Consider the following 13,065-nt stretch of genomic DNA (forward strand, 5'->3'; position numbering starts at 1 on the left):
TTCCTCCAGTGTGAAATGGTGGGGTTGAATGCCTTTGCCATGGTTTAACCCCGGCCGGCAACCAAGCCCCACGCAGCCGCTCGCTCACTGCCCCCCTCTGCCAGAGGGATGGGGAGGAGAATCGGAAAGGAATTAAAACTCAAGGGTTGAGATAAAGACGATTTAATAATTGAAATAAAATTAAAATGCAAGAACAATAATAATAATAACAGTAGCAGTTATAATGAAAAGGAGGGAGAGGGGGAGAGGAATGAAATCCAAAGGGAAGGGAGGAAAGGAAACAAGTTAGCTGCACTCCTAATGTTCACTGGAAGTCTGGTTTTTTTTTTTAAATCTGTTAAACAAAAAATCTGTTAGCAAACCTTGAGTGAGGTCTCCCGTTTTTGTCCTTAGTCTGTCTACTCCTTGCAACATTTTATATTGAATTTTCTTTTCTTAGTTAGATTATGATGTGGGATGAGGACCATGATACCATTGTGCAGCATGAGTTTCAAAATGATGTTTTGGCCATTTTGTCAAAGGAACAAAACTTTTCTGGAGATGAAGAGACAGATGAGGAGGAGGAGGAGGAAGAAGAAGCAGAAGAAAAAGAAGAAGCAGAAGGAGAAGAAGCAGGAGGAGGAGGCACAGAGAAAGAGGAGGAAATAGAGGAAAAATGCGGAAAAGAGAAACATAGTGAAACACCTGATGGAGAGAAAAGCAGTAATAGTGCAGTGGAAAGTGTAGAGGTAAAAGCTTTTACACTATTAAGTTACTGGTCTCTGAAATAATTTGGTTCTATAACTAACATTAGTTTGAATATATATGTAGCTATCTTGTAAATGCAAAGTTGTTGTTTGGGGTGGTTTTGGTAGAGGAAGGAACATGTATTTATGTGTTAATAGTTAAACATTTAGATTTTTAACAAGTTTGACGGAGATTTCATTGTTTTGTCTCTATAGACAGAAGAGACTACTCAGAAAGAGACCATCGTTCAACAGGGTAAGAATACAATACCTAAGAACTCTGGACCATTGCGGATATTCTAAAAACAAATAAAACATTCCAAAAGATGAAACTTCTAAACAATCTCTATTATAAAAATACTGAACAATACAATTATTGCCAGTAGTTGATAAAGCAGTTCTTGAGAGGGGATGAAATTTGAGAGGCAAAAATCTTTACTTGAAAGCAAAAAAATTCTTTTCCTAGTTGGGTATTGGAGGAAGTCCACACAAAGGACTTTCTTTTAGCAGGACTATATCTTACTTGGTAAGAGCAGTTCTCATTGTGTGGTGGCACAGTAATGGTAATTGTATTATCTCTCAAGGAACTTCTTTAGATGCCATATTTCTTCACTTCAACAGAGATGCTTGTCAAAAGTCTGTCTCATCTCTGTCAGTTGACATTTCCTCATTAGGTTCACAAAAAGATTATTTTAGGTGAAATACGGTAATTACTGAATACTGTTCAGGGATGCTGAAGATGTAACTCTAGATCTAGTCACTTGTAGTTTTCATGGCAGTTTGAGTGAACTGTCATCTTTTAGATGCATATTCCTTTAGAAAAGCTGGGGAGCGTGAAGTTGGGTGCCCTATATGCAAGACAAGTCAAAAATACTTATTTTAGAAATTCTGGAATAATCTATAATTGTTCTTTTGAAAGTAAATAACAAATGTAATATAAAAAAAGACCACTGCCTCAATAATGAAGAAGCTATGACATTTATTTTCAATATTATAATGGAAATAGTTTGTCCAGAATAGATGCTTAAATATTTTTCCATCATCCAGTGATCTGGAAGTTTTGATACTAAGTTCTAAATTTATATCATTCATACAAGGAGTATAGGAAAATTTAAACACAGAAGCATCAACTCAGATGGAAAGTTTTTCCTTTCCCAGAATTGTTTCTATGGAATAAAATTCATGGTGAACCATAACTCCTGCCCTAAAAGTCAGCTTTTCCAAATTAGAATATATATTCAAAATCATTGTGCAAGGCATTGTCTTCTGTCAGCAAGAGGAAACTATGAGTGTCAAGTCAAAACATTTTATATAATATCACTGCCATAAGCATTCTATTCTTGAAAATTGAGCATCTGGAGAATGTAAGGGCATTATAGAGAGAGAGATTAAAAAATAAAAATAGCTTTGTCAGGCTGGACATCAAGTTGAACTGAATATCCCCACTACTTTTGTTTTGTTTTTTTTTTTAAGATCCACATTTTTAGTGACTTTTACTTCAAAAATAATTGAAGAACAGTTTTTTCTGCTCTTAATTTGCAAAAATCAGAAGGAAGTTATGTAAACGTTTATGTTATTGTAGAGAAAGAAAGCACTGACAATCACACTGTGAACAGTTCTTCGGAGAACACTCATGACCAAAAAACTGAAGGCATCGGGAGAAAAAAGGTATGTGGTCTGATTTTTCCTTCTAGTTTTATCAGTGACCAAAAAGGCAGTGGGCATTTACCGAGCTGAAGCAAATACCCCAGTTTACCTGATCTGCATAAACAATTCAACTGCTGAGCAGTCTGTTCCTTTTAAGATTTGATTTTGTGGTAACTTAAAACAAATAATTGCTCTATTAAAGTAAATCATAGTACTTCGGTCAGTAGAAATGAGATCAAGCCTATTACCACCTGTTCATATATAGCATGCCCATAAAAGACAGGTTGTTAATCACATCAGATTTTGGCAGGGGTGAAAACTTAGGACTTGATTCCTATGGGACATTGTCTAAAAATATTTCCAACCATATTTCCCTCTGAAAGCAGCAGCTGAGCTAGTTGACCTTGTATTAATTTCCAACATGCACTGATTTAAAGACTGTGGGTTTTTTTATATATATATATATATGCATGTTGAGGAGTACTTTATATGGAATTTCTTACAGGTTTAGGACCCAAAGGCTTCTGCAGAGACTGGCTACTGTGTTTCCTGTTGAACAAAGACCTTAAGCACCGATTTACTTCAAGCACGTGTGTAGTCTCACTGACATAAAAACACATTGCCATTAACTTTAATGGGACTACACACGTTTATAGTGAAGCAGATTAAGCATTTACTGCTCTGGGGCTTTGCAGATCTGAGCCGCTATTTTTGGATTTTGCCTCAGACTCTTGTCTGAAAGAAACACAAATAATTGCACCACTTGCAGTATTTCGTACAAACTGTACAGTGTGTAATTTGACAAAACACAGTCATTCACTCCTCAGATTCATATATCCTGTTTTGTCACATTTAAAATACTGCAGCAGAATGTTTTTCATTAACATTTTTTAAGTAGTCTTTTTGGTTTGAAAAAATGATCTATTTTACCAAGAAGAAATTTGTGACCTAAATTGACCTTGGTATATACAAAAAGCTTTTCGTGTTTTTTTGACCTTGAATTTCACAGCTGTTTTGGGCATATTATTTACCTGTTTTTTACTTCAGTTTTCCCTGTTTAAGCGAAAGCCACTGACATGCCAGAAGAATGTATGTAGCAGAATGGAAGATAGATCTGGAAAGCCACTACAGAGTGAAGAAAAAGAAAAGGAAGATTTATCTGGTGAAGGCAGTAAAGATGAAAACCAGAATCATACATTGGAGGATTCCAGGGAAACTGTGACTAACCAGGACAGACGGATGAAATCTTCTACTTGCATATTACTCTAACACTGTTATAGTATGTAAGAATGTGACAGTCTTAAAGCACAATAGTGCAATTTTTACTTGAAAACAGTTACGACTCACTAGAGCTGTTGATGGTTGCTATTTTGATTATTGATTGCTGTGATTTTAAACATGCAGAGGAATTTCTTGATATTTATTGGTAATCTTAATAGTTGCAATGCTTATCAGCACCTTGCTGGAGTTCTGTGGCCTTTAATGTTGGTGTTGTAAAGCAAAATATATTTTTTTACGTGAAAAGTTGGATACAGGCATTTCATGGTTTTTGCTAAATAATTTTATTCTGTTTCATCTACAGAGTACCACTGTCATTATGATACTCTTGCAAAATTATATTTGATGTAAGATATTATTTGGTTTTAACAACCTAGGTAAGAATATTGAAGTTCACATTTTAAAGAGGGTACTCAGTTACTTAGAAATACATATGCCTCTTTCTGTTTTGACTTAGAAAAATAGCAATAAACTTTCAAGGTAACACATAGGCCATTACTGAGGAAGTTACTTAAGTATGTGCCTGATGTCATCTATAGCAGCAGTTCCATTGGAAACAGTACCTAAGAGTAGTGTGAGTAAGTTAAGTTTCCTGACAAACTGAGACTTGGAGAAACCTTTCATTTCTGAGAGATGCTGAACACCTTCGCTCCTGCTGATGGGACTCTTTCCTCACAGAATCGGGCCCCGTAAAAACTGAACATCCTCACTGTTGTTTCAGTTGGATTCTAATCCTGTACTCTTTGAACATTCGTACCTTAATGAGTCTCTAGTGAAGCTTTCCTTGCAGGAAAATAATGTAATCAGAGTTACTATGGAATCCATTGGTATGACAAATAGATCGTTATGGGCTAATTATTCATGGTTTTCTCAGGCAACCTGGTTTTCTTCACATAGAGTCTGAGCACCAGGAGTAATGAATCCCATTACTGGTATGGCTGAGTGGAATGCATGGGTTTTTAATTAGTCCAAGAAGCTGAAGTGACAAACCGACTATTCTAATTACTAGCATTCCCTCTGAATGAAATTTGGTTTCTGAAAACTTAGTCCAGGTGAATAAGAAATGTAACCCTTACCATGATGAATCTAACCCAAGGTCTGTGTTTGCCCTTTATTAAAATATGCTTAGGTTTTTATGAATATACACAAGCTCTAGCTTAAATAAAAGATAAAGAATTATTTCTAAAGTGAGTACTTTTCAGAGTACTTTACATGGGACAGATGACCATTGTAGAAAACCTAGGAAAATGTATGAATATATTTTAATGTGCCTTTGGCTGTATTTCACCTTTGGATTATCAGATTTTCCTAGTTTCAGAGTGGCTTAAATATTATATAATACAGTCAGAAATGTCTGGAGTTGTTTTCAACCTGGAAGTTGATTCAGCTGAACACTTTGTCCCTGTAAGTGTGGCAGGTGCCCAGATTTTTTCACAGGGCCTCCTCAGTGCTACTGTAAGCATCATACTGAAAACCTGGATGCTTGAGTCATCGTTTTCCACAGTTAATTAAGATCCTTCTGTTTCTGTTATTTTTATTTGGGCTACTCTTTGGTTCTGCAGTGAACCTTACATAACCTATTTTTTTTCTGCCAATGTGCATTATATTTACATATTTTCATGTTTTCCTGAATGCACATGTGGTTTCTGTCCTACTTGGATACTGCTGTAAACAGTAAAGAAGTGGAAAAGGAGAAATAAAGTGACTACTATCATCATTAATTTAAATAAGCTGAAATTATTTTTCTAAGGGGAGAGCAATCGCAGAAACTGTTACCGTAAGGACAATTTCTTTCTTTAAAATGTGAACTAGTTTAGTGGAAAATATTGCTTTAAATGGGGAATTACCCTTAAATCTAATGTAATAGAAGTGTATTTAATGGATTCTAAACGGCTGTACATCAAGCAGTTTCAGGCACTTGTACGTTTATCTTGTCCATACACTTTGCTTAAGAAGCAGGAACAAATTAATCCATTCAGATGTCTTTTTTACATGTCTTCCTCGGTAATAAAAAATATTAAACAAATAAAAAAAGTTACATGTACATGTGTATTAATTTAAAGGGCTTTTTTTTTAACACATTCATAATCCTTATGTTAAAAATGTAAGGGTGTTTTATTATTGAAAGGCTTTCAGAAACTAGTTAGCAAAAAGTTGTAGGAACATTTACAGTACGTTTTCTCAGTTTTTTCTTACTTTCCCAAAGATAACTGTATCAACTTAAATCTCTCTTTACAGATTGCACAGCCCTGTCGTACAACTGAGGTTGTGCTTTAGAACTGCTGGTTTTCTAAAATTTCACCATCTACCCCTAGATGGAGTTTGTGCTCTTTGAAGGTGTAACCAGCCTCTGGAGCCAGAAATTTTCCTTCCCCTGGCCCCTGAAAATACTTACTCTGTATCAAATTTTCTCATTCAAAAATCCCTGAAAACTTTTATGTTGCTGGCATATTGCTTTGGCGTTAAAGTACTCTGGTTCCTTGACATGTATATATAGTGTATTTTTAAAGTTTTCGACTGTGTATTTGTAAAAATGTAAAGACAGAAAAATACAATTATTTAGTTCTCAATATATGCATAGATATTCAGTGGTCATATTCTGATACATAAATGTAAGTCTAGGTATATATGTTTGATCTAAAAAGAAGTGCTATTAGTGCATCTTGCATACATATATATACACATATATGCACCAATATGTATGTGTATATGTATATATGAATATACGTGTATATGTAGACATGTGTATGTATATGAATGACCAAACGTGTACCTAACCTCCTGAAATTTCCATTTCATCCATATATTAACATATGCATATTTACTGATTTGCAGAAGCACAGGACTCATTTAGGCAGCTACCGTTCCTATGCAAGTTTGTGGCGATTGAAGTATAAAAGGAGAGAGCGTGCTGTTTGGACAGTATTTTATATATCCGAAGATTATAATAATAGTATATCAAATGAACTTTGTGCAACTTTTTCCTTTTTCTTCCAGGAAATAGTTGTATAATATGCAAACTATATCCAGTCTTTGTTCTTAGGGAAGATTTTTAATTCATGCTGTTGACACCAGGGTAGTTGAAGTAAATTGAGTTAATATCATAATGGTAAACCACTCTTAAGTCCTGATAATCATATATACACAAGTTTATTTTACATGACTATTGATAAACTAAGTATGGGTTCACTTAAAATGTACTTATGAATAACACATTCACTTGTCTAGCTTTTAACACCTAGGATTTTTGACATTTACTTAGTGTATTGGAAATGCTTTCTTGCACACAAAGCCCATTCTGTACTCAATTTCTGCTGAAATTGCTGGCCAGGCTCCTTGCTGACCCAGAAAGGGGTGGTTCTTAAAGCAACAGTTACACTACTGCTACTGATACTGCGATCACTACTCTACATCTAAATGAAAGCTGGAGAGGGACCTTTTACAAGGGCATGTAGCGACACAACAAGGGGAGATGGCTTTAAGCTGAAAGAGGGGAGACTTAGATTAGATATTAGGAAGAAATGCTTCACTGTGAGGGTGGTGAGACGCTGGAACAGGCTCCCTAGAGAACCTGTGGATGCCCAGTCCCTGGATGTGCTCCAGGCCAGGCTGGATGGGGCTGTCAGCAACCTGGTCTGGTGGAAGGTGTCCCTGTCTGTGGCAGGGGTTGGAACTAGGTGATCTTTAAGGTCCCTTCCAACCCAAACCGTTCTGCGATTCTATGATAATACCCCCCTGGTGAAGGAGTAACACTTCACTCAGATTTATGGCATGTACCTAGCAGCATGGATGTGTGACAACACAGAAGAAAGAAATATTCCACAATACCTAAAATATCTGGATTAGCAGTGGAAAGGAAATCTGTTTGAGTTAAATATTAATATACAATATTGAGCACATTCAAAAATGCCTGAACGTTGTATAGGAAAATTATAACCATTTGCTTCATCCTTGGACTATTTTATCTCTTTAAAACATAAATAAACTACCCTAAATTCCCTCAGAGTGTTTTTAAGAACTGTATTATTTGTCCTACTCACTACTTACAGGGGGTTATAAATTTTTCACACCCTGTTATATCTAAATTCCTTTAAGAACATGAATAGTGTCCTGGTTAAGTGTGATGAGATTGCTGTCATGGTAAGAACTGGAGAAATCGATGGTGTGGTAGCTGGTCTGCTTTGCTCAGTGTCTCATACTGATGAGGTATCAAACTTTACACCTATTGGCCTTTCAAGATGGTGTTGGAATTCCATTTTAATCATGCTATATAATTATCAGTCTCTTTTTCAGGACCAGACAGTAATGACTCAACAGAAGCATTGCAAAATCTCAATCTGGCTAAACTGTTGTTCTTTTATTCGTACACAAAGAAATCTTTCATTTTCAAGACGATTCTCACTTAATGTCGAAACAGTTTAGATGCAGCTGTTTCCAATAACATTCATCAAAAGTTGAAGAGATAGTAACAGAATTTTAAGAGTTGTTAACAGCTTTAAAAAAAAATACAGAGTTTTTGTTCTCCAATATATCTATTAAACATTAAACCATGTATCTGCTGATATATATCACGTATTTATGCATCAGTCTGTATCTAAGAATGCAATAGTGTCCTCACCAAAGTTTTCTGATTTGCTGGCTGCCTAAGACACTTCTGTGAGTAGGACACATGCACCCTCTGCCAGATAGAAGGGGAAAGAGGCAACTGGTGATTCTGAAGACTTGCTATGTATGTATAGTATGTATATGATATGTATGTGCCTGACACAGCCTTTCAGGTTGAAATTTTCCGTAAGAAGATAGTGGAGAAATTGAGGGGAAGTTAGTCTAGCCATCTCCTTCATGCCATTGCTGGAAGGGAGGGCACGAGGCCACCATTAACTGGGAAGACACAAAGACTTCTCCAGGTCACTGATGTAGGGACCACATAAGTCCTCAGGGATGGAACACAGACAGAGTGCTGCCCTGAACATATTATTTCCCTAAAATATGTTATTTCTACAGCCAAGGCAGTATATTCTTTTATATTTTTGTCAAGGAGTGTGCCATTAATGTTTAGGTGTTGCTGAAGAAAGAAAATTATTGGGATATAACTTAAGGTTATTATTTCACAAAAGAAACAATTTGATCATTAATTCTGTTATTTAAGCTCGTGAAACAAGAACTTCCATTGGTCTATGTCCTGACATTTTTAGCCAGTGATGCCTTCTTATAGGCTGGCCTCTAGTGTTTCTTTCGTGTTACCATCTTGGGAAAACCAGCTTTCTAATAGGAAACAGGGACATGAATATATCACTTAAAAATGCAAAATGAGCAAAGTCTGTTTGACAGACATGCCGTCTGCAGTGGAGATGCCTTTTGAAAATGTCACTGGGGGAAGCACCTCGGCATGAACCGAAGTACACGTGCTGGCAGTGGGGTTTCATGGGTATGTGCTGACAGCAGCAGCATGGTAAAACTGAGGAATTTGTCTGTCCTTTCCCAGACTGTGCTCTATGTGATGCACATCTACCTACCTCCTTCTGACCACATTTTCCCCCCACTCTTTTTTTTTTTTTTTCTTTTCTATTTTTCTGTCTCTCAGTTCCTCACCACTGCAGTGCCTCCTGTTCCTCACCACAGCAGTGCCTGCAGCAGAGCTTCTCTTCCTGCCCGTTACCTCCAGAGGTCAATCCCAGTCTTTGCTTCCATTTCAGTCTCCCTCTCCCAGACTGTCAGAGCTTCAGAAACATTCCAACACTGAAGTGAAACCCAACCAGCCTGCAAGCACCCAAAACGCCCCTGGAGTGGGATGCTAACAGGGACCAGCATCCTAGCGAATTTCATATGCAACAGGAAGACATCCAGAGGGAAAAATCTGCCTTAGAAGATGGCAGTTCCAAGCAGTTGTAAGGAGGGTCTAGTAATACCAAACAATGAGCAACAAATGCATATTTCATACTGTTGCTGTCATTAAACATCAGAAAGTAATTCATAAACTTCAATAATTTTAAGAATTGTACACAAGAATTGCATTATTATTATTGTTGTTGTTATTTTAGAGCTGTTTCTGCAGATATTACATGATTAAGTACCAGAGCATTCTCATTCAGTAAGGCCACTCACTGGGCTAAAAACACTGTGTAGTTTGGATTGGGCCCCCAGTTTGTCATCCTGTTATCTCAGCTAATCGAATCTTAGCTGGAGCTTCCAAAACTTAATTACACACAGCTGGGTTGTTGGGTTGGGTTTTTTTCCCTCATCATTCTTTTGCTATTTGGAGAGAAATGATTAGACTGCTAAACATTATTAAAAATTGTACTTTAATGAATTTCTCCTCTCCATCAAAAGCTGTATTTTTATTATCACTGCAACTGTAGTTAACTTACAGATATTCTGGTAAAGTAATAAAATTAAATTTCTGAACCGCTATTAAAGCATGAAAGAGAAATTATGTGCTTAAATAAACCCCTTGGCATAATAAGAACATATCTTTAAGTCTCCAAAAGCACTTAACTTTTCTTTGTGTCTTACTATTTATTCAACTGAGAAATTCTCATACACTTTCATCCTGTACTATTGCTTAATTTCAGTTTTGAAAGTTTTTATTTACCTTTGAACAGTCAAAAACTGAACCTTCTGTGAAAAGCATGCTGGTTATTTCTTGTGTAATGCCAGTAGTGCCTGGAACTCCAAATAACCACAAGCTTAAACATTTGGAATTTTTTTCCATGAAAACAGAAAGCTGAACTGTGAAGAAAAAGTGGCCAGGACTATGCTTTCAAATGCAATAAATGTGACATTTGTTCAATATATTCCTAGTTCCAAATGCTTTCTCCTATTAAAAGGTCCCTTGAGGAAACTACTTTATAAAAATCTAATATGTATTACAAATTTAAAAAAGTTTTTTCAAGATGCCTTGAACTTGTTTTTCAAGCCCCAATCTTCTGGGTAATTTCACATAGGTGTCATTGTAACAAAGACATTGAATATGGGTTACATTGCGCAGAGAAACTCCACAGCCAGCTTTCATCTGAATGAATGCACACCTCAGTACTGGCATGTTTACAAGGCTGGTTCATGAAGGATGCATTCACACTGCTAGCTATGCTCGCACTTGCATCTCAGTTTGAGCTGTAACTTGCAGACTATGTAAAGTCTTAAATCTCTTGCCTTTCTCAGGGCAGCTAGAACACTCCCCAGAGTTGGATGCTAGAGCAAAACCAGTGTCCCAGGCAAGCTCACAGACAGTGCACATAGTAAACTTTGACAAAAGCCATGCAGTCAACAGCCAAGACATAGTAAAATCCAGCCTGAAAACACCCGTGGTTAAGTTGTTTGAACGGATGGCATCACGTCTACTGTAATCAGGAGCAACACAAAAGCAGTTTAAAAATGTGTTGATTACAGTCAATGAAATGGGATGCAGGCCTGTACTAATTTGGACACCACAGCAGCAGTTAACCAACTGCACCTACTTAGTGACTTAACTTCTCATACCGAGAGGCTAACCAGAGAAGGGTTTGTCACCACCACCACGTTTCTGTACTGTGGCAATGCTGTTCCAAATGGCTAGAAAAGGCTACCCAAGACAGAGGCTGTGACCCTTTGGGTTGAATGATACCGGGACAGCTGATGGAGAAGCTGCGGCTGCGTGAAGACCTGCTGGCAGCGACTTCTTGTACAATGCTATCATGGTACTATTGTCCTTACTATATTCTTCGGAAGACTATCTCAATGAAGGCCACTGTTTTGGAAATGGGCAGCTAAAGGGACATAGGCAAAGAGCAAGCAAGAGACACCTGACCCATTAAAATCCGCTTCAGGTACCTCTGTTGTTCCAGCACATTCAAGTGCTGAACTTGTGCTGAAGCCTCGCAGCACAGATAAAACTACAGAGATTATCATTATTCCAGATTTCTAACTTTTTACTTTGATCTTTTCTATGATATCTGTGCCAATAATAACAGCCTAAAGCACTCATTTTTCCTTATTTTCTATTTCAAACAGACTAACGTTAGCCTTTGTAATCTCTCCTCACATGGAAATCTAATCTTTCCTTAGGCCGTTAAACTGCAATGGCTTAGATGATGCTACTGTTGATTTTGTTACTATCCTTTTTTTTTTTTTTTTTAAACAGAGTGATCAAAACTAAATATTGAAGCCTAGCATACTCAAGCTGCACCTGCACTGGGCAGAGCATGATCAACTTGGAGAACAGCTGGTGCTGAGAACGCAGTGCCTACCCATATCCATCAGGTATTTTGCTCAAGAGGAGCTCCAGCACGTCCCCATGGGTGCAGGAGGTGCACTCACTCCTGTGCATGCTTCAGATGGCCAAATGTCGTGGATTCAAGGGGGCAGCTGTACTTCGGGTGCACTCCTGATCCACATGAAAACTGATGAGAAGAAAACCTTTTGGAGGAAGCTCCCAAACACAGTGCACACACAGATTTTTATTTTAATTACCAGTGAGATTCCATTTCTTTTTTAGGCCGTTTTGGTATAGCCAGCCTCAAAGGCCAGCAACCTGTCTTCTGTTTCTAAACAAACATTTCCTCTTGAGCTGACTACCCTCCCTCTGAGCATTGCTGTCCCTCGGTTTTAAGGCAATATTCCTTTACTTACTAGATAGTATTTCCCTATTTGCGCTTTGCTGCAGGTAGTGCAGCAAGCAGGTGGGATTCTTGGAACTCCCTTGGGGTCTTTCCCTTTTACTGCCCCAGCATGCAAACCCTTTACAGGCGGCACGCTAGCTGGGGCCAGTGCTCTCCTACACCTTCCCCAGCCCACAGCACACGTTAGATGCTACCTCTAACAGTGGAAAGTGAAGACCCCCCCCCAACATCCAAGTCTAGCTGTAGTCAAGTTGCAGGGTTGACAGATCTCAAACTTAAATCAGAAGTGTTGGAACATCTGATTGCTCTGCCTGAAGCCCTTGCTTCTGGAGGCTAGGAGCGATTGGGGAATTTGCTTTTTGCCTGGAAAGTGGAAAAAAAGCCTCTAGTCTTTGCGGTTATGGAAGAAAGCCCGAAAATGTGACCCCAAAACACCCAGCAGCTCAAAAAGCTAATGGGAAATGTGAAGTCTTCAAACTTTAATCTCATGACTTGAGGATCTGAATCATGATTTTTGGACATGCAAGGCTGCCCATCTGCAAACTGCTGAGCAGCCGGCGCGGTTCATCTCGAAAAGCGCAGCGTGTTTGCCCCCCGCTGCCCGCCACACGCTCCGGGCCTGGGCCGGTGGCCGCTGCCGCCCCCGGGGGCTGCCTCCCCTGCGCGGCGCCGCGCTGCCGAGAAGGGCCAGGGGAGCGCGGGATGCGCCCGGGGGAGCCCAGCGCAGCTGACGGGAGGGCGCAGCCGGGGCCGGGTCCTGCCCTGCTTGGCCTCGGCGCGGCAGGTCAGCGCGCACGGCGCCGGGCCGGGACCCCGCA

General features: G+C 38.6%; 1 protein-coding gene across 3 annotated transcripts in view; it reads left to right on the plus strand.

Moving 5' to 3' along the window:
* The window catches only part of RPGR (retinitis pigmentosa GTPase regulator), a 67,316-nt gene extending 55,560 nt beyond the window's left edge, over positions 1-11,756 (plus strand). Inside the window, exons 14-17 of one of the 3 annotated variants that reach the window (XM_080374342.1) lie at positions 444-728; positions 942-981; positions 2,308-2,393; positions 3,420-11,756. In XM_080374342.1, the coding sequence (XP_080230468.1) occupies positions 444-728; positions 942-981; positions 2,308-2,393; positions 3,420-3,641 (633 nt within the window). In that variant the 3' untranslated portion in view covers positions 3,642-11,756. The remainder of the gene's footprint in view (positions 1-443; positions 729-941; positions 982-2,307; positions 2,394-3,419) is intronic. The other 2 variants (XM_080374343.1, XM_080374344.1) reach the window with 2 other exon arrangements.
* Positions 11,757-13,065: the final 1,309 nt, after the last annotated feature.

Source organism: Falco punctatus (assembly GCF_963210335.1).
Source record: "Falco punctatus genome assembly, chromosome: 2".
Classification (NCBI taxonomy): domain Eukaryota; kingdom Metazoa; phylum Chordata; class Aves; order Falconiformes; family Falconidae; genus Falco; species Falco punctatus.